General features: G+C 38.3%; 1 protein-coding gene across 2 annotated transcripts; it reads left to right on the forward strand.

Moving 5' to 3' along the window:
• The first annotated feature begins 368 nt into the window (after positions 1-368).
• On the forward strand, positions 369-19,800 carry MSH3 (homolog of DNA mismatch repair protein MSH3). 2 transcript variants are annotated; one of them, XR_005482359.2, is made up of 14 exons: positions 374-1,606; positions 2,702-2,893; positions 3,351-3,515; positions 4,304-4,402; positions 4,483-4,734; positions 5,207-5,458; positions 10,675-10,806; positions 10,925-11,185; positions 11,269-11,340; positions 17,355-17,504; positions 17,803-18,276; positions 18,407-18,705; positions 18,797-19,211; positions 19,308-19,800. XR_005482359.2 is itself a non-coding variant. In XM_090313367.1 (12 exons), exons 1-12 carry the CDS (start codon positions 614-616, stop codon positions 18,707-18,709), a joined length of 3,345 nt encoding a protein of 1,114 aa, XP_090169493.1. In that variant the 5' UTR covers positions 369-613. The 2 variants fall into 2 exon arrangements, 1 of the variants encoding a protein (XP_090169493.1); XM_090313367.1 differs by lacking the exons at positions 18,797-19,211; positions 19,308-19,800 and having other exon boundaries at positions 369-1,606; positions 18,407-18,709.
• Positions 19,801-21,035: the final 1,235 nt, after the last annotated feature.

Consider the following 21,035-nt stretch of genomic DNA (forward strand, 5'->3'; position numbering starts at 1 on the left):
GTAAGTATTACAAACGATTTGGTCCAATACAAAAGTGAGGTATCTTATACAAAAAGTTTGTATAAGACTGGACGGAGAAATGATTAATTGACCATAGGTAATTCAATCTCAATCCTGAGAGAATTGTGGACTCCTGTCTATTTGTATGGGTGAGAGTCACTCGAGTCGTCGACTTAATAAGCTTATCATTTTGGGGATTTGTTCAAGGTAGGGAGCTGGAAGTATAGGATTGATACACAAAAGTTTAGTTTGAAGTTGATAAAAACGTAATGCAGAATTGAGTTTAAATTTTAGGATTGAAATTCCAAGACTTTCGAGATAGTTCAAAATAATTTTACGAAGGGACACCAAATAAAGCAAATAGGATCTCTCACTCTTTGATTTTAACCCCTGGCTAGTTTCTGCTTTCATCCAGTTGGGGAAGGATTTGAATATAAATGAAGAAGACGTAGAGTTTACGATGTAAGTACTTATTCCCAAAACCAAAACTCTTCCATTCCAGTCTGTAGAGAGCGAAAAAGCGCGCCAAAGCTATGGCCACTATGTTTGTATACATGCCAATGCGATCGCGTGTATGAGAAGAAGCAACAACTGATTTTGTTCTGCAAATTTCATGGGGAAACAGAAGCAACAAGTGATTTCTCGATTCTTTGCTCCAAAACCCAAGTCCCCATCTCTTTCTTCTTCTTCCTCCTCCTCCGCCGCCGCCTTAACTCAGCCGACCCAACCGTTATCACCTCCTAAGATATCAGCCACAGTCACTTTCTCCCCTTCCAAACGCCTCATTTCTTCTGCACTTGCTTCTCAGTTAACACCACCCAAATCCTCTAAACGCCCCAAACTCTCTCCTCATACCCACAACCTGCTGCCTTCCGTCCCCAATCCCTCACTTCACAGAAGGTTCCTCGACAAGTTCCTTGAACCCACCGATGACTCTTTCGAACCTTCTAATCAAAACCCCAGAACCTCGAATGACGTTGATCCCAAATACACCCCTTTGGAGCTACAGGTTGTGGACCTTAAGAAGAGGTACCCTGATGTTCTTCTCATGGTGGAGGTTGGTTACAGGTACAGATTTTTTGGCCAAGATGCTGAAATAGCGGCTCGTGTTTTGGGTATTTATGCTCATTTAGATCGTAATTTTATGACTGCGAGTATACCCACGTTTAGATTGAATGTGCATGTGAGGAGGCTGGTTAGTGCAGGGTATAAGGTGGGTGTTATCAAACAAACCGAAACCGCTGCGATTAAGGCTCATGGGTCGAATAAGTTAGGCCCCTTTTGTAGGGGATTATCAGCTTTGTATACTAAAGCAACATTGGAGGCAGCCCAGAATTTAGGGGGAGCTGAAGAAGGATGTGGTGGAGAGAGTAATTACTTGTTCTGTGTGGTTGAAAATAGTATGTTGGTGGGTAATTTGGAATGTAGAATCGAAAATGGGGTTGATGTGAAAATTGGGACGGTTGCCATGGAGATATCAACTGGGGATGTTATTTATAGGGAATATGATGATAACTTTATGAGAAGTGGGCTTGAGGCAATGCTCTTGAGCTTGTCTCCTGCCGAGTTACTTCTTGGGGATCCCATATCAAAGCCAACAGAGAAGGTATAAATTATTATTGTAGGTACATTAAAATGTTGTGTCAAGGAAGAAACGAGAAAAGTGCTTTTTACACAATCTTCCTTCCTTTTTGTCTATTTTGTCAACTTCTTGGGCAATCGTAGGTTTTAATTCTGCCTGGGTAGCTTTGTATTGAGTAGGAAGCCTTTCTTTTACTGCAGCATTGAACTTTGTTTGTTGCTTGCTGTATTGATCGTGTAGGTTGTATGCCTCTTGTTTGTGTGGTAGGGTAATTGAAGTTTCTGTTAGGATGGGTGTCTGATGGCTACAGCTTGAATTATCGTTTGAATGGAAAATTTATTCAACTTTGACGTTTCTGGCCCACTTTTGTATCATCGTCTAGAGAACACCCCAATTATAGCTCATCAATGCTAGCAGCATTCTTCAAACAATGGGGTAGAAGGATGCACACCGTGCAAATATGTTTCTTGGACATTTTCACCTGGATTTTTATTTGATTTCATTTATATTTGGCCCAACTTTTTCCAGGTATTTTGTCTAATTGTTATGGTGGCCTAGGAATAGCATTATGGGGTACATGTGTATGGAGGAAGCTCTGGATGATTTCCAGGAAAATATTGGGTGTGGGGTTGGCTTAGCCCTAATCAGAGATTACTCTGATGCTATTCCAAGTAGGAATTTTCCAAGGAAAGGAGAGTGATTCAGGAGCCGGGGATCACTTGAACATGGGGTAGGCATAGTTATAGGCTTTCCTCCAACTTGGTTGGTCCACGTGCACCCATTTGGTTTTGTATGTGATGCCTTTCAAGAGATGGACTCAAACTGAATAGGCTTGGAAATTGCGCTCTCAAGCTTGATCCAATGGAGTAAATTGGACTTTCTTCTATCAACTACAACTTTTAGTCATTCATACTACAACATCATGTAGTAGCTAAGAACATGCTTTTTCCTATTGCTATTTTTAAAAATTACATAATTACATCAGTGGTCTCATTATGAACCATGCTTTCCTATATTGATCACTTGACTTATGTATTTTCCCCCTTTTCTTGGTTGTTGGTTTCTGTTCCTTTAGACTGTAACTTACCACTATTTCTGATAGGGATTGTTTGTGACTAGTTATTACTAGGTTATGCTGGACCTGCTTCAAATGTCCGTGTGGAGCATGTTTCACGAGATTGCTTTAAAGATGGCAGTGCACTTGCTGAAGTGGTGTCTTTATATGAAAACATTGACCAAGATAACTTAGCTGAACATCACAACCCTGATTCAGTGTTGGTTGGACAAAAAAGTGATCGCACAGCAATTAAGGTACAGGCGTTAGGGATTTTTCTTTATGAATAAGAATTGTATTTTCTGCTTTCCGTAGGTCTGTTTCAGGCTCTTGTTAGAGTTTCCCAGCATCCCAACTTGCTTTATCTTCACACAAAAAAATAAAGATAAAAACAAATAAATAAATAAAAGATATTTTAAACCATGTGTTGTAATAACTTTTTTGCTATTCACCTCATTTCTTATAAGAAGTTGTCATGACCATCCTTTTTTGTCGTCTTGTTTGTTGTTTATTTATGCATGATTTCTTCTTTTATGTTTCTCATTCTACTAAAATGTATTTTCTTCTTCTGAGACTATTTTATAAGAAGTTTCATGACCATCCTTTTTTGTCATCTTGTTTGTTATTTATTTATGCATGATTTCTTCTTTTATGTTTTTCATTCTACTAAAATGTATTTTTTTCATCTGAGACTATTTTATGCTGAATTTGAAGGAAATAGTAAACATGCCAAATTTAGCTCTTCAAGCCTTGGCCTTAACCATTCGTCACTTAAAGAAATTTGGTTTAGAAAGGATTGTGTCTTTGGGATCTTCTTTTAGGCCATTCTCATGCAAAATGGAGATGACCCTTTCAGGCAATACACTTACACAGCTCGAGGTAATTTCATATGTAAATATACTATACCAAAAAAATTCATAGAAATTTATCAAAGCCAGTATTTAAATCTTTTGAACTTTTTTTTTCTTTTTCTTTTTTAGTGTAAAGTACACTTTTGGTGCTTGAGATTTAAACTTAGTTTCTATGGTCCTTGAGTTTTCAAAGCTTACACTTTTGATCTCTGAGAAATGAGAATTGAATTTAGTTTCTATTTGGTTATGGTGGTTTGAATTTGATGGGGTCAATCCCAAAATTTAAATTTGATTTCTAATTAGTTTTTGAAGCTTGAAATTGATGTTTAATTGGTCCACGAGTATAAAAAACAATAAGAGAAATCCAACTCATTTAAAGAATACATATGTGCAAAGTCTAGTCCACATATTTTAACTGACATGTCATTATTGTTACATCAACTAGCAGTCAACTCTACTTAGGAACTATTTAGAAACTAATTTTAAACTTCAGGAATCATCGATTAAGAATCAAATTCAAACCTCAAAGACCAAACATTTCACTTTTGAAACTGAAAAACAAAATAGAAACTAAATTCAAATATCAAGGATCAAAAGTGTCAGTTTTGAAAAACCTAGGGACTAAATAGAAATTAAGCTCCAACTCCCAAGGACTTAAAATGTATTTTACCCTTTCTTCTCTCTTTGGTTAAATTTTTTGTATGCCATATCATTACAAGAGCAAGTATCCACCCTTAAATACTAGAGGGCTATATTCATTTACCTGTTCAAGTGCTTCGTTTGTTTTTCTTACTGTATTTATATCCTATGTTTTAGGTTTTGAAGAATAATGATGACGGTTCTCAAACTGGATCTTTATTACAGTGCATGAATCATACCCTTACAATATTTGGTTCAAGGCTTCTTCGCCAATGGGTATGTATCATATTATGTTTTCTTTTATGCTATTAGGTTGATCATATTTCCTCTTCTAAAATTTACAATTTATGGTACAGATAACACATCCTTTATGTGATAGAGACATGATAATCGCTCGTCAAGAGGCTGTGTCCGAGATTGCTGCATCTATGGTATCTTCTAAAGTAACTCAAAATAACAGAGTGTTGGATGAAGAAGATTCTGATGTAATGGTCATTGAACCTGAATTGAATTATTTACTTTCATTGGTGTTGACAACCTTGGGAAGGGCACCAGATATTCAGCGTGGAATAACCAGAATCTTTCACCGAACAGCAGCCCCATCAGAGGTACTGAGAGTTACTTTTATCTTTTTAGTGTTAGGAGTAGGGGTGCATTTCCTTTAGCGCTAATGATAGTTTTTCATTTGCTTCAGTTCATATACCTGAAATAAGAGCTAATTTAATTAAAATGTAATGACATTGTGAAACAGCTCGTGAACCTTTTTGTCCATTTTGCTCAACTGAGAATATGGTTAGCTTCATTCCAGTGGCACTTCTATATAAGGTGTAGTGTATATCTATTGCCTTCATTTTCCCCTCTTCCAGTGCAGGGGTAGGGGATCTGTGGGGTAGGTGGATTCTTAACACAAAAAAAAAAGGGGAACTTTTCTTATATTTTGCTTAGTTTCGATATTTCGTTTATTTGTCATAACTGCATTGGTCCTGTTTTAGTTTATGATTTACACTTATTTTACAATTCCTATTGATTTTGCGTTTTCTATATCGCACAGTGACAGTTTCCATATAATGCATCATGCAGTTCATTGCAGTTATTCAAGCTATTTTATTTGCGGGAAAACAGCTTCAGCAGTTTCACATCGATGAAGGGGATGACAATTATTCCAGTGAAAGTATGATTGACTCCAAGCTCCTAAGAAAGATGATTTTATCCGCTTCTTCCTCTGGTTTAATAAATATTGCTGCAAAGCTTTTGTCAATGATCAGCAAAGAAGCTGCAGATCAAGGAGACTTTCCTAACCTAATGATCATCTATGGTGACCAATTTCCAAAGGTATGTACTTATTCGAATCTGTTGATTATTTTCTTTGTTGTGAAATTCTCTACTGTATTTATTGTATTATATTTGCTGTTTTTTATTCTTTCCTTATTTGTAATTGAGTATTTTTTCTATTTAAGAAACCCTTTCCTCCTAAGAGAAATAAGAGAAAATAATGTTTTTCAACATGGTATCAGAGTTTTAAAGGTTTTGAAACCCTAAAAATCCAAAAGAAACCCTAATTTTCTGAAAACCTAAAAAAACCCTAATTTTCTGAAAACTTGAAAAAACCCTACCTTCTGTTGCCACCGCCGCCGCCGATTAATCTCCGTTTGTTTGCCGCTGCCATCGGTCACCTGAAGCATCGCCGTCGAACGTCGCATCTCCACCGGACTTCTAGATCGTCGCATCTCCTCCGAACGTATTTTTTGGTCGTGTTTTTCAGTTTTAACGCTCGTCCGTTGGTTGTCTTTGCCGTTCGACATTGTCTGCATTGCCGACCGCCGTTTTTGCTACTCAGTGCCGCCCATTGCCGCCGTCCGCCATTGTCTCATCAAGTTGTTGGTTTGTTTAGCCTTTGTTTGGTTTTTTTTTTTTTTTTTTGAATTTTTTTTAAAAAATTTTCTCCGGATCTATTGGTTTTACTTTTTATGTCTTTGTTTCTTCAACGATATGTCGGACACTAAGGCACCCATTACTAGAGTTTGCGACAATCGTGTCCATTCAACCGGTCCCGCTGTCCAAATAACTACCATTCGACTTAATGGGGATAATTTTCTTCGTTGGTCTCAAAGTGTTCGGATGTATATTCGTGGACAAGGGAAGATTGGTTACATCACAAGAGAAAAAACCGCACCTAGTCCAGATGACCCTTCATTCGCTGGGTGGGACGCCGAAAACTCCATGGTTATGACTTGGCTTGTCAATTCCATGGTTGAAGACATCGACTGTAATTACATGTGTTACTCTACTGCCAAGGAATTATGGGATAGTTTAACTCAGCTGTATTTTGATTTGGGCAACTAGTCACAAGTGTTTGAGTGAACTTGAAATTGGGTGATATACGACAAGGAACTAACTTAGTTACACAATACTTCCACACCTTAAAAAGGATTTGGCAAGACCTTGACCTCTTTGATACATATGAGTGGAAGTTTACAGAGGACCAAAAGCATTATAGGAAAACTGTTGAAAGATGGTCATATTTACAAATTCCTTCGATGTTGAGTTTGATGAAGTTAGAGGTAGAATACTTGGAAAAACTACTATTCCAACTATTAATCATGTTTTTCCTAAAGTTCGCAGGGAAGAAAGTCGCAGGAATATTATGATTTGCAAAAAAACATATTGATTCAATTGAATGCTATGCATTGGTGATTGAAAATAATGCAATGAAAGCTTCTAATCAATCCAACAAGCCACATGAAAAGCTTTGTGTCTGGTGCGACCATTGCAATAAGCCTCGATATACGCATGAAACTTGTTAGAAACTTCATGGAAAACTTGCAAATTGGAAAAGTTCTAAGCAAGGTGACGAATCCCATTAGCATACCTCTAATGCTAATGTTGTTGAATCCAATCCATTTAATAAAGAGCAAATTAATCAAATTTTGAAGCTGCTAAAGAACAATTCATCATTTGGTAATCCTAGTATTTCCTTGGCACAATCAGGTACTTGTCCTCAAGCTTTCTCTTGCCTTAATTCATCAACATGGATTATAGATTCTGCAGCCTCTGATCATATGACCAGTTCCTCTTGTTTATTTGAATCATATTCTCCTATGTATTGCAATGAAAAAATTCGCATTGTCGATGGTAGCTTCACCTCTCTTGTAGGAAAAGGAATTATTCCTTTGACTACAAAACTTATGTTACGTTCTGTCCTTCATGTTCCAAAATTAGCTTCTAATTTGTTTTCTGTTAGTAAAATCTCTAAGGATACCAACTGTCGTGTTATCTTTTGTGAAACTCATTGTATTTTTAGGATGAGGATTCGGGGGGACGATTGGACGTGCTAGGATGATTAATGGTCTTTATTACTTTGATGAAGTTTCTGCTAGTCCTAAAAAAGTTTAGGGCTTGAGTAGTGTCTGTTCTTCTTTTGTTAAAGAAACTATAATGCTTTGGTATCGTAGATTAGGGCTTCCAAATTTCTTCTATTTAAAGTATCTGTTTCCCAATTTATTTAAAGGATTTGATTGTTCAATTTTTCAATGTGAAAGTTGCATTTTTGCCAAATATCATCGATCCACCTATTTGCCTAAATCTTACAAGGCTTCATCACCTTTTGGTCCATCTAAAGTCTCGACTCATAGTGTTAAGTGTTGGTTTATTACCTTTTTAGATGATCACATTTGTTTAACTTGGCTTTATTTGTTAACGAAAAAGTCAGAGGTAAAAGAGGTTTTTGTTTGGTTTTACAATATGATTGAGACTCAATTTCAAACTAAAGTTCGAATTCTTCACTCTGATAACAACATTGAATATTTTAATGAACAATTAACCAATTTTTTGCAAGATAAGGTTATTTTTCACCAAGCTACGTTTCGTGACACGTCTCAGCAAAATTGCATTGCTGAGTGAAAGAATAGACACTTACTTGAAGTTGCTCGTGTCCTTATGTTCTTTATGAATGTTCCAAAATATTTGTGGAGCGTCTTACAGTTACATATATGATCAATCGGATGTCGTCTAAGGTTTTGAATTTTAGAACTCCTCTGAATCACTTCAATGAGTTTTTTCCTAATAACCGACTGTTCTCTGATTTACCAATTAAATTGTTTGGGTGTACTGCTTGTGTCCATACTCCTTCCCTTTCTTGAACTAAACTTGATCCTCAAGTCGCTAAATGTATTTTTGTAGAATATGTCTCTTATAAGAAGGCTTACAAATGTTTTGATCCTTTGACCAACAAGTATTTTGAAAGTATGGATATGTCTTTTTTGGAGAATCAATCTTTTTTTGGCCCAAATTCTCTTTAGGGGGAGACATCTAACCTTGAAGATAATTTTTGGGACACTTCATCTCTCCCAAATATCAGTGGTTCAGAAATTATGAGTTCTAGTCCTTTGATGCCAAGTATGGGGAGTTCTTCTACAAGGGAAGAAACACTACAAAATGACTCTACAAGTCGAAATCCTGAACTTTAGGTTTATACTAGAAGAAACTTGACTCGAAGAGTTCGAGATCAGATAGTTGACTTATCACAGGACCAATCAAATACTCCGATGAATGATCCTGAAGATCCAGGTATTAGACACTTTACTTTTATTCCTCATAGTTCTTCATCTCCCAATCCTTTACCTGATGTCTCTGATCTTGATATTCCAATTAGGAAAGGTACTCGTAAATGCACCAAATATTCTATTGCAAACTATCTTTCTTATCATAGATTGTCTAACTGTCATAAAGCCTTCACATCCAAAATAACCAACCTATTTGTTCCAAGGAATATACAGGAAGCCCTAAATGATTCGAATTGGAAATTAGCTACGATGGAAGAGATTAATGCGCTGAAACAAAATTGCACATGGGGCATAGTAGAACTACCAAAAGATAAGAAAACAATGGGATGCAAATGGTGTTCATTGTAAAATGTAAAGTTGATGGTAGTATTTAAAGGTACAAGGTCAAATTGGTTGCTAAGAGGTTCACTCAGACCTATGACATGGATTATTAAGAAACATTTGCTCCAGTAGCTAAAATTAATTCTATTAGAATCCTGTTATCTGCCTCTTTATCAACTCGATGTTAAGAATGCTTTTCTTAATGGGGATCTTGAAGAAGAGGTTTTTATGGACTTGGCACCTGGTTTTGAGGTGGATCTTGGGATTATCAAAGCATGCAAGTTAAGGAAATCATTATATGGGCTTAAACAATCTCCCAAAGCATGGTTTGAACGGTTTGGAAAGGCAATCACAAGCTATGGATTCAGTCAAAGTCAATTGATCATACTTTATTCTATAAACATATTGGAAGTGGTAAGTTGTTTTTTTTTTTATAGTGCATGTTGATAATATCATTCTTACATGTAATGATGAGACAGGGTTAAATATCTTGAAGAAAAACCTTACTAATGATTTTCAAATCAAGGACCTGGGAACTGTAAAGTATTTCCTAGGCATGGAGTTTGCCAGGTCTAATAGTGACATTCTTGTCAACCAGAGGAAGTATATTCTTGACCTATTGAATGAGATAAGTTTACTTGGTTGCAAGATAGCAGAAACTCCCATTGAGCATAATTTAAAATTGATAACTGCAACTGAGAAAGAGGTAAAAGAAAAAGAAGAGTACCAGAGACTTGTGGGGAGACTCATATACCTCTCTCACACACGTCTTGACATTGCTTTCGTAGTTAATGTGGTTAGTTAGTTCATGCATGCTCCGGGTTAGTTCACTTTGAAGCAATTTATAAAGTCTTGAGATATTTGAAAGGTACTCCAGGAAAAGGTATACTATTTAAGAAGCACAGTCACCTACATGTCGAGGTTTACATTGTGCTCATTGGGCAGGCAGTGTGATTGATCGAAAATCTACTTCGAGTTATTGCTCTTTTGTTGGAGGAAATCTAGTTACTTGGAGAGAAGTAAAAAACAAAGTGCGGTTGCTAGAAGTAGCGCTGAAGCGGAATTTAGGGCGTTAGCTCATGGTATTTGTGAGGGCATGTGAATAAAAAGACTATTGGAAGAATTGAAATTTTTTTAGACAATGCCCATACGCATTTATTGTGATAACAAGTCAGCAAATTCCATTGCCCACAATCTAGTTCTTCATGATAGACTGGAACATATTGAAGTAGATAAACACTTCATAAAGGAGAAGATTGATGCAGGAATAATATGCATTCTCTTTCTTCCGATAGCCGAGCAAATTGTAGATGTGTTAATTAAAGGCCTTCCAAAGTGGCAATTCAACAAGTTGATTGACAAGTTGGCTATGAATGATAATCTTCAAACTAGCTTGAGAGGGAGTGTTGATTATTTCCTTTATTGTGAAATTCTCTACTGTATTGTATTATATTTGCTGTTTTTTATTCTTTCCTTATTTGTAATTGGGTATTTCTTCTATTTAAGAAATCCTTTCCTCCTAAAAGAAATAAGAGAATATAATGTTTTTCAGCTGAATCAAAATGTTTCTTCATTGTCTACAATCATTTTCTTAATTCTTTGCTGTACTTATCCGTACATTCTGCTTTCATTATCCTTTTGTAATATTCTCTAGTCTTTTTTCAGGTTGCTAGAGCTCGGAAGAAGTCTCAATCTGTAAGAGATAAATTGGATTCTCTGATCACCTTATACCGCAAGCACCTTGGAATGCGGAAGTTGGAGTTCACTAGTGTGTCTGGAAATACGCATTTGATTGAGGTTGTTCATTTCAAACTAACATGCAAAATAAAAACATTTCAGATACAACTAATATTTGAACTGGTAGGGATGCTTAGAATGATTTTTGTTAACTTCATGCTTAATGTCTTGTGTACAGTTAGCCTCGGATGTAAAGGTGCCTTCAAATTGGGTTAAGGTCAATAGTACCAAGAAAACCATAAGGTATCACCCACCTGAAGTATTGGCTGCGTTAGACGAGCTCTCTCTGGCAAATGAGGAGCTCATGGTGGCATCTCGTGATGCTTGGGATAGCTTTCTAAGTGGATTCAGCAGATATTATGCAGAGTTTCAAGCTGCTGTTCAAGCACTGGCTTCCATCGACTGTCTGTATTCGTTAGCAATTCTCTCAAGAAATAAGGTAACGTTTCATGTAGAAAAGCTGCTTCAATTTTCGTAATATGATGTTCCAATGTTATTCCTTTTAACTTGAATTTCATACAGAACTATGCTCGCCCAGAGTTTGTACATGATGATGAACCTGCACAGATACTTATATGCTCTGGACGCCATCCGGTACAATTTTATGCTTACCAATGTTCTCTATTCATTCAACTAAATTACTTTCTCATGTCTTTCTTCCTGTGCATGTACAAGATGTCTTTTTTATTTCCATATTTTTGGGATGAGGCATTGGATATGGTTGGTATTAAAAGCAATTGAAACAGTTTGGTTTTGCTTTTTATCCCATAGTTGGGATCTACTTTTTGTTGAAATCAACTAGGATAGGTCTTATTGGAATAGAAGAGAGAGAAAAACGACACAAGGAGTTTACGTGGAAAACCCTAATTCAGGGAAGAAAAACCACGATAGAAAAGGACTTATTATTTTAATGTCATACTTACAATAGACCCTAACCTCAGATATAAATAGAATGAGGTCAAACCCTAATTTAGCAAATATAGTATAAATTACAAAAATGCCCTTAGGGCTAACTTCAAGTTGGGGCGTAGATATCAGCAAGACCCAACTTGCTAATACAAGCTTCAAACGTCTGTCTTGATAACCCTTTCGTAAGAATATCTGCAACCTGTTGGACTGAAGGTACATAGGGAATACAGATAGCTCCACGGTCTAACTTTTCTTTAATAAAGTGCCTGTCAATTTCCGCATGTTTGGTTCTATCATGTTGCACGGGATTATTCGCAATACTGATGGCAGCCTTATTATCACAATACAGCTTCATGGGCCCCGGACTACTCTCGTGAAGATCAGATAAAACTTTTTGCAACTAGATTTCTTCACACACTCCCAGACTCATAGCTCTATACTCTGCCTTAACACTACTTTTGGCCACTACACCCTGTTTTTTACTCTGCCAAGTTACCAAATTTCCCCTTACAAAGGTACAGTACCCAGAAGTTGACTTTCTATCAGTCACAAATCCGGCCCAATCTGAGTCAGTATATGCCTCGATGCTCCATGTGTCATGTTTTCTGAACACTAAGCCCTTCCCAGGGGTGGACTTCAGGTATCTCAAAATTCGAGTCATAGTGCTCCTCATATGGACTCTGCATGAACTGACTTACACACTCACAGCATAGGAGATGTCGGGCCTAGTATAAGATAAGTAAATTAGTTTTCCTACCAAGCGTTGATACCTCTCCTTATTCACATGAACTCCTTCCGAAATGCTTTTCAGTTTACTATTGACCTCAATAGGAGTGTCAATGGGTTGGCATCCAGTCATTCCTGTTTCCTTCAACAAGTCCAGAGTGTACTTCCGCTGAGATACAAATATTCCTGCTTTTGATCTTGCCACTTCTATCCCGAGAAAATACCTCAAACTACCAAGACCCTTGATTTCAAATTCACCTGCCATCTTTTGTTTTAGCTTAGCAATTTCTGCCGTGTCATCTCCTGATAGGACGATGTTATCAACATACACTACCAACATAGCAATCTTTCCTAAGGGTGATTTTTTGGTAAACATGGTATGATCAGAATGCCCCGAACAAACCCTTGGGACTTAACAAACACGGTGAACTTGTCAAACCATGCCCTAGGGGACTGCTTCAACCCATATAAAGACTTCTTGAGTTTGCAAACATGATTCTTAAACTTAGCTTCGAAACCTGGAGGTGGACTCATGTAAACTTCCTCTTCTAACTCACCATTTAGGAAGACATTTTTTACATCTAGTTGACATAGGGGCTAATCTTTATTTACGGTGACAGACAGAAGAACACAAATCGTGTTTAACTTAGTCACTGAGGAAAAAGTTTCTGAATAATCAATCCCATGCGTCTGAGTGAACCCTTTAGTAACTAACCTGACCTTATATCTCTTGAGTGTTCCGTCAGACTTATACTTCACTGTGAACACCCATTTTCAACCAACTGTTTTGTGACCTCGAGGGAGAGCTACTAACTCCCAAGTCCTATTTGCCTCGAGAGCTCTCATTTCCTCCATTACTGCTGCTTTCCACTCGGGAACTTCCATGGCCGTATGTACACTGGTAGATATTGCTAGAGCATCTAGCTGAGTAGTGAAAGCCTTAAACCAGGAGATAAGTTACTATAGGTCAGAAAACTATGCAAAGGGTACTTTGTACATGACCTGGTTCCCTTTCTCAAAGCAATTGGCATATCCAGAGTGGTATCATAGTTGTAAGTTTTCGTCTGTCCCTCTTCAGTATCAGACTTCTGGGACAATTCTGCATCTTCTTGAGGATCTTTCAGCACCTCATTACCTCTTGAAGTTTCAACCTTCTCTGAGCTCGTCTCATCATTTTCTATGTTCCCAGACTTCTCTTCAAGAATCTCCTCTGAAACAACGGGATCTTGAACCTGAGCTAGTTCCGACGTTTGGACACTTTCCGATGGAACACCAGGGGTTTCCTGAATTTCCTTTATGAGATTCTTCCTATAGTATGTTATACAGGGCACTTGTCTAGTAGGAAAGACCGACACGGGAACAATAGAAGCAGAGTTAGGTTCAAGACTAGGAAGACTAGGTTCAAGACTAGGTAAACTGGGTCCAGGAATATTAGGACTAGGCTCAAGTTCAGGAATATTAGGACTAGGCTCAAGATTGAAGCTAATAGGTACGGAGTACGTGGAACTGTTAGTCTCTTCATTTGTGGTCTCTCCTTGAAGATGACTAACGGGAAAGAACAGTTTATCTTCAAGGAACGTGACATCCATAGTGACAAAATATTTTCTGGAAGATGGGTGAAAGCATTTATAGCCTCGCTGATGAAGGGGATATCCGACAAACACACATTTTTGAGCTCGTGGAGCAAACTTAGTCCAGTGTGGACCATGAGTATGAACAAAAGCTGTACACCCAAACACACGAAGAGGAACCTCAGGAATAAGACGGGTAAACTGATAGGACTCTTTGAAGCACTCAAGAGGGATTTGAAACTTTAGAACTCGTGAAGGCATTCTATTAATGAGATGAGCTGCGGTAAGAACAACATCTCCCCATAGGTACGAAGGGAGAGACGCTGGAATCATCAAGGAACGAGCAACTTCAATGAGGTGGCGATTTTTTCCGTTCAACCACCCCATTTTGTTGTGGAGTATATGCACACGAGTTTTGATGGATGATTCCCTTTGACGCTAGGAATTCCTAGAAGGCGTGATTGACAAACTCACGGCCATTGTCACTCCGAAGAATGGCAATCTTTGTGTTGAACTGTGTTAATATAGTGGTATAGAACTGTTTGAAGGTAGATAAAACCTCGGACTTATCAGCAAGGAAATATACCCATGTAAGTTGGGTATGGTCATCGATGAAAGTTACAAACCACCGTTTACTAGACAGGGTAGAGATGCTTGAGGGACCCCTAACATCACTGTGGACCAGGTGAAAAGGCTGGGTAGGTTTATAGGGCTGAGAAACAAACGACACGCGAGGTTGTTTAGCATGTATACAGACATCACAAGATAATGAAGAAACATTCACATTATGGAATAAATGAGGAAATAAATATCACATATATTGAAAACTAGGATGTCCAAGACGAAAATGTCACAATAAATAATTTGTTTCAGACATAGTAAACGAAGATAAAAGACTAGTACAAAACAAGCTTCTGGAGGAAGCATCTTCAGAAAGGTAATATAGGCTTCTGTCATATCAGGCAGTGCCACTCGTCTTCCCCGAGCTCAAGTCCTGAAACAAAGCAGTATCTGGTGAGAAGACAACTCTACAGTTCAAATCTTTTGTTATTTTGCTTATTGATAATAAGTTGTAAGAAATTTTGGGCACATGTAAGACATTTTGCAGAGTTAATCCCTAAATGGTGACAGTCTGCCTTTTCCAGCAACAGGAGCGAAGGATCCATCCGCAATTCGAATCCTCTCATTTCCAGTGCTTGGATAGTATGAGAGAAACCGGTCAGATGAGCCAGTCAAGTGATCGGTCGCTCCTGAATCTAGAATCCATAACTCATTCCCTTCAACAAGGAAACTAAAAGATTGAGGGTTACCTGATTGAGCAACTGTTTTGATCCCTATGGTACCTGAATCACCAGGGTTGGTCACTGGAGGCTGTGTCTGAGGTTGTGCGGCCCCTTTAACTGATTCACCCACTAGAGCACGCCCAGATTTCGACTTGTCATTCGGAGGGTACGTTTACTATTCGGAGGGCGACCATGCAATTTCCAACACTGATCCTTCGTGTGCCACTGTTTTTTGCAATGCTCACATACTGGGGGTGTTTTACTATTCTGCTTGTTAACATCAGCTCCAACGGACTTCACCCCGAAGGCAGCTGACTCTACAGTGGTAACATCCGGCCCATTCATTGCACTTGATCTATCTTCTTCCAATCTAACCTCTGAACAGACCTCCATGAGAGACGGTATTGGTTTCTGCCCTAGTATTTGACTCCGAACTGTATCAAATTTGGGGTGCAACCTTGCAAGAAAATCATACACACGCTTAACCTCTTCTATCTTGGAGTATTGAATTCCATCTTGCGAGCAGTTCTAGACGATCTCCCGACATAGATCCATTTCTTGCCATAATAACGACATCTTGCTGAAGTATGACGTTACATCCATGCTCCCTTGTTTGCATTCGTGAACTTGTTTATGTAGAGTATACAGGCGGGATGCGTTCTGACGCCTCGAATATAACCGTTGGACTGCATCCCAAATATCTCGGCCAGTGGCTGAATAGAGTAAAGATTTCCCATTTTGTGGTTCCATGCTACTGATTAACATTGAGCGGAGCAAAGAATCCTCTGCTTTCCAGACACGCTCTTGAGGATCCCCAGGATTCGGTCGTGGTATCTCTCCAGTCAAATATCCAAACTTATGGCATCCCTCAAGAACCATTTTAATTGTTTGGGACTAAGAGAAGTAATTTTGCCCATTCAGCTTCTCTCCCGTGATCATTCTTGCAGAATTTCCTACAATTCCAGATAAAAAATTAGTAGTAGGAAGAGTAGGAAACATTGATACCGGATTTTCTGAATACATCGGGGAAGAATCATGGCCATTCAATCTGGTTCCAAAGACGGCCATCTGTTGCTGGAGACTAACCAATTGTTGTTGGAGTTCCCCATGAGATTCAGATCTGGAATTTTTTTGTCCAAAAGTCATGGGATTTTCTTCAACGGAATCACCCATTCGAAACTGAGGTTGAACTGGGTACACATGAGGAAGAGGTTGTCCACCATGGTACTGTGAAGAAGCTACTGCCGGAAGTCCACCGGCGGCAAAATGCGGCAACCTGTGACTGACGTTGCTCCCAGATGGCTACGACGGTGGGTAACAGACATAAGGCTCGGCGATCGGCTGCGAGGTTGAAGAAATCGCGCTGATCTGACCCGACCCGGTAGCTGGAGCAAACCCACGACCGTCTGGAGCAGATCCGATCCTGTGCGAAGTCGAGGAACCGATCGGTTGCGAGGGACAGAGTGCGTTCGCCGGAGAAGAATCGCTTGCATCCGAAGCTGAGGGACCTTCATCGATGATGTTCGGCTGGAACGGTTGAGTCTGGAAGCTAATTGGTGTGCTAGCTGGAGCAAGCCCACCACCTGCTGTTCGGCTTGCCGGCTTGATCTATTCGGCTGCGCCACCTGGGATGATGGTTCGGAGATATCGATCAACTGCTGCTTGAATCACAGCCTCATTAGTCAGTGTACCTCACCTATCAAGTTTGATGACTGAGTTTCTTCTATCGGGGCTAGGGTTTAATCACCTTGCTCTGATACCACATTGGAATAGAAGAGAAAGAAAAACGACACAAGGAGTTTACGTGGAAAACCCTAATTCAGGGAAGAAAAACCACGATAGAAAAAGACTTATTATTTTAATGTCATACTTACAATAGACCCCAACCTCAGATATAAATAGAATGAAGTGAAACCCTAATTTAGCAAATATAGTGTAAATTATAAAAATGCCCTTAGGGCTAATTCAACGTATTTCAACAGCTCTTTCCAAGTAGCAGATAATTATCATTTTATAGGTTGGAATTTGCATTTTCTTGTGATGAAGCTGAATATCTAGGGAACATAGGTGACTTTTATGTTGTGGCTGTTATATGTGTCTATCATATATGATGAGGCAGGTTTTGGAAGGTACATTACAAGGCAATTTTGTCCCGAACGACACAAATTTGGATGTGAATGGAGAGCATTGTCAAATTGTAACAGGGCCAAACATGGGGGGCAAAAGTTGCTACATTCGACAAGTTGCTCTCATTGCTCTAATGGCTCAGGTAAACCAAATGGTTCCACTTTTATTTGCAACTATGTGTTGTATATATATTTAAATAAAAAAACAGACATAACAAAACAAAAGGAAACAAAAAACGGCTCACAAATGTAACAAGATGCTTGCTATGTGAATAATCTGTCATGTTCTTGCTTTTCACTCCCATCTTCCCCTCTGCTTCATCTTCGAAGTTTCAATATATTGGATCATTCTCTTGTTAGGCTTGCTCTCTTTTTTTTCTTTTCCTCAATTACACATTTCTTTCAAGCTTACCCTACAAATATTTTTTCTGATCCATGTAGGTCGGTTCCTTTGTACCGGCATTCTCTGCAAAACTTCATGTCCTGGACGGTATATACACTCGAATGGGTGCTTCTGACAGTATTCAACAAGGTAGAAGCACCTTTTTAGAAGAAATGACTGAGACTTCACATATACTCCATCATTCCACATCACGTTCCTTGGTCATAATTGACGAACTTGGGAGAGGTACAAGCACCCACGATGGTGTGGCCATTGCGTATGCAGCTTTGCATGATCTTCTCCAGCAGAAGAAATGTTTGGTCCTCTTTGTCACCCACTATCCTAAAGTTGCTGAGATTGAAAAGGAATTCCCAGCATCTGTGGGTGTATACCATGTCTCATATCTTACTTCACACAAAAATCCAAGCTTGTCAGGCCCAAAATCAACCGAGGAGGATGTGACTTACCTATATAAGCTCGTTCCTGGTGTTGCAAAGAGTAGTTTTGGTTTCAAGGTTGCACAACTTGCAGAGGTAACTTTATCTATCCTCCTGACCTGCCCCCCCGTTTGAAATCTTATGGAGCGTCCTCACTTGAAAGCTTGCGTGAATGCCCTTTACTTGTTGTGACCCTAGTTCTTTTTGCCTTTATTATATTTTTTAGATACCTTTATCATGTATTGCACGGGCCACAGAAATGGGGGTCTGGTTAGAAGAAATGGTAACAAGAAGAGCAAAACGTAAATCCAAAGAACAGCATTTGCAAGAAGCATCAGCCAAGGGGTTGGAATGGGAAAGCTTCCAGTGCTTCCTCGAAGATGTCGCCATGTCAGAAGAGAGAATTGATGATTATGAGGAATTCTTTCTGTTCTTGAAAGCTACAATATGTTCTGCTGATGATATGGGAAAAATGTGCCATCAAATTTACCAAGCTAGAAACATGGCCATGAACTTGTTAGGAAGGTAAAACACAGGAATTTGACCTCAATTACTCTCTTTTGTACTGCTGTAGTGTCTTGTTCATTTAATTCATTTTAGTGCTATGAAATGACAGGTGATAGAGATTACTCATCTTGGAGTGGATAATCAATGAGTTTTTTTGGGTGATCAGTGAGGAGGAAAACCCCTCGAGCTGAGTGTACAAAGGGCATTAGTTCAGTTTGATTTCTGTTAGTGGTTTTCATTCTTTCTTTTCTTTTCTTTTGTGAAAGGGCCATCGTGTACAGAAATCCATCTAGTTTTGTAAGATCACAAACAGCCCATTTTGTTGGAGGAAATGATGAATTAGATTCATTCATGAAAGCCAGATTCTAAATCCTATGCCTTCTGTCAGAAAAGCTCTCATTGCAATATAGATATGCAACTTCTATTGTAGTATACATGGTACATTACTGGCCTTCTGGAGGAAGTCATACTGTTTAAAGTGGCTAAGAAAGATCTCAACTCTCTTGCCTTTCTCTCATGTTCAGGTGACTGATCAGTTTCTGTATCACTCAAATCAATTACATCAACCTTTTGACTATTTTTCTGTTGAAAATTTGAAACCTTACGGGTTTGCATTGCAGGTGAAGGGCTTAAGAGATTTATGACCTCAATCCTCTATGTGCTACAGCTACGAGCATGATCAACAACGATAGGCTCAACATCAAGAAAAAGCTCTTGGTTCCGTTCATCAAGACCAGTATCAGAAGTCTTTGAACTATTGGAACCTGGGAGAGATTATGAACTGTCGTGCTTTCAGATTCGATTTCAAGCAACAGAGTCTTTTATCAATTTCAACCACAGCAGCCTCCAACTTTTTTGTTTTAGTTTTGCGCTTATTTTGTTTTCTGCCTTCAGCTCTTTGCTCAAATTCTAAAATCATCTTGGAATAGGCACTGTAGAACATATAAAAAGAAACAAGGTGAGAAATAATAGTCTTAGCTTAGTGGTAGTTAAACATTTTAGTCAACCAACTAGATATTTTAATGTTATGGAAGAAACTGAGATGCTAAAATATAAGCAGTATACTTGTAAATAACAGAATCATTTCAGTAAACTCCATACCTCTGCAAGTGATCTGCTGGCACAACAGATGAATCAAGTCCGTCAATATTTTTCTTAAAAACCTTATAGCAGTCATTGTCCTGGACTTTCCAAACAGTGGACAAACAGATACAATATACCGACTCTCCAATGGCCAGTATCCATATTTGGGACAACTCATAAAAGTAGAAGAATCAAAGAACAATAAACCAGGTTTCCATGGTTAAAGAAACAGAATTACATCTTAAAGTGGAATATTGAAACCAAGTTCTGATGTTTTAGACCGAATGTTCTTGAATAGCCGTAGATTTCTTTATGCTATCTTTGGAAGAAGATACTCATCTAAACCACATATGGATGTATAGGCCGTCGATAGTTCTTTCATATTTGATCTAAGTCGAGCTGAAACCAGCCCCACCTGCTCGAGTACTCTATATTTCGGTTCTTTTACTTCTTTCCATTATATCTGCCTACCATTCAACACTTTCCTTCATCCCCATTCTGTAACGAAAAGAATGAAGAGTTTCAGTATTCTAACATGTTATCTGCAAGAGAGAGCTAATTTAATGGATGATAAACAGGCATAAAGCAAAGATGAGATGTCTTTCATTGTTGGATCTCCATCTCATAAACCCATTAGTTTGCATATAATAAACACCCAACTTTCAAGTTCTTGAATTGATACAAACTGACTACATAAACGTATCCATCATAGCCAGAAATAGCTTCAAACATGACTCTTTAGTTTAATTTCTTAAGATCGAGATAACGAGAAAGTTCTTCCGTTGATGTTGCTCTCGGGAGATCTTGCACATCCATGCATTCAAATGATGTGACAACCCAAATCAAATGTAAAGAAAACACGAGATATGATGATAAATTTGATTTTGAGAAAATATCAAATACAACTTAATTTCGCCTATCCTTCAAATAACCAAATAAATGATTTTCGAATTTATGACCGAATTATTCATCATATTGCAGCAGGGTTCATAATTTCATTATTATATAAACTTGTCCGCCAGGAAAGTGATTAGCAACTTAGCAGAAAAGGAAATGTGAAAGAGTTCAACAGATCCCTGGGATGCTAAATACTGTTTGATTTATAGTTTTCTACAACACCCAAGAAATGCTAAATACTTCACAACTATTTTGGAATGTTTGAAAATAACTGTTTGTAAAGGGTTAAACAATCATCCACCATCAACATTTTGAAACATATACGTTTTAGATTAATTAAAATGACCTTTAATGTGTGGGTATATATA

This window comes from Benincasa hispida, chromosome 1 (assembly GCF_027475165.1).
Source record: "Benincasa hispida cultivar pf3 chromosome 1, pf3_genome.v1.1, whole genome shotgun sequence".
Classification (NCBI taxonomy): Eukaryota; Viridiplantae; Streptophyta; class Magnoliopsida; order Cucurbitales; family Cucurbitaceae; genus Benincasa; species Benincasa hispida.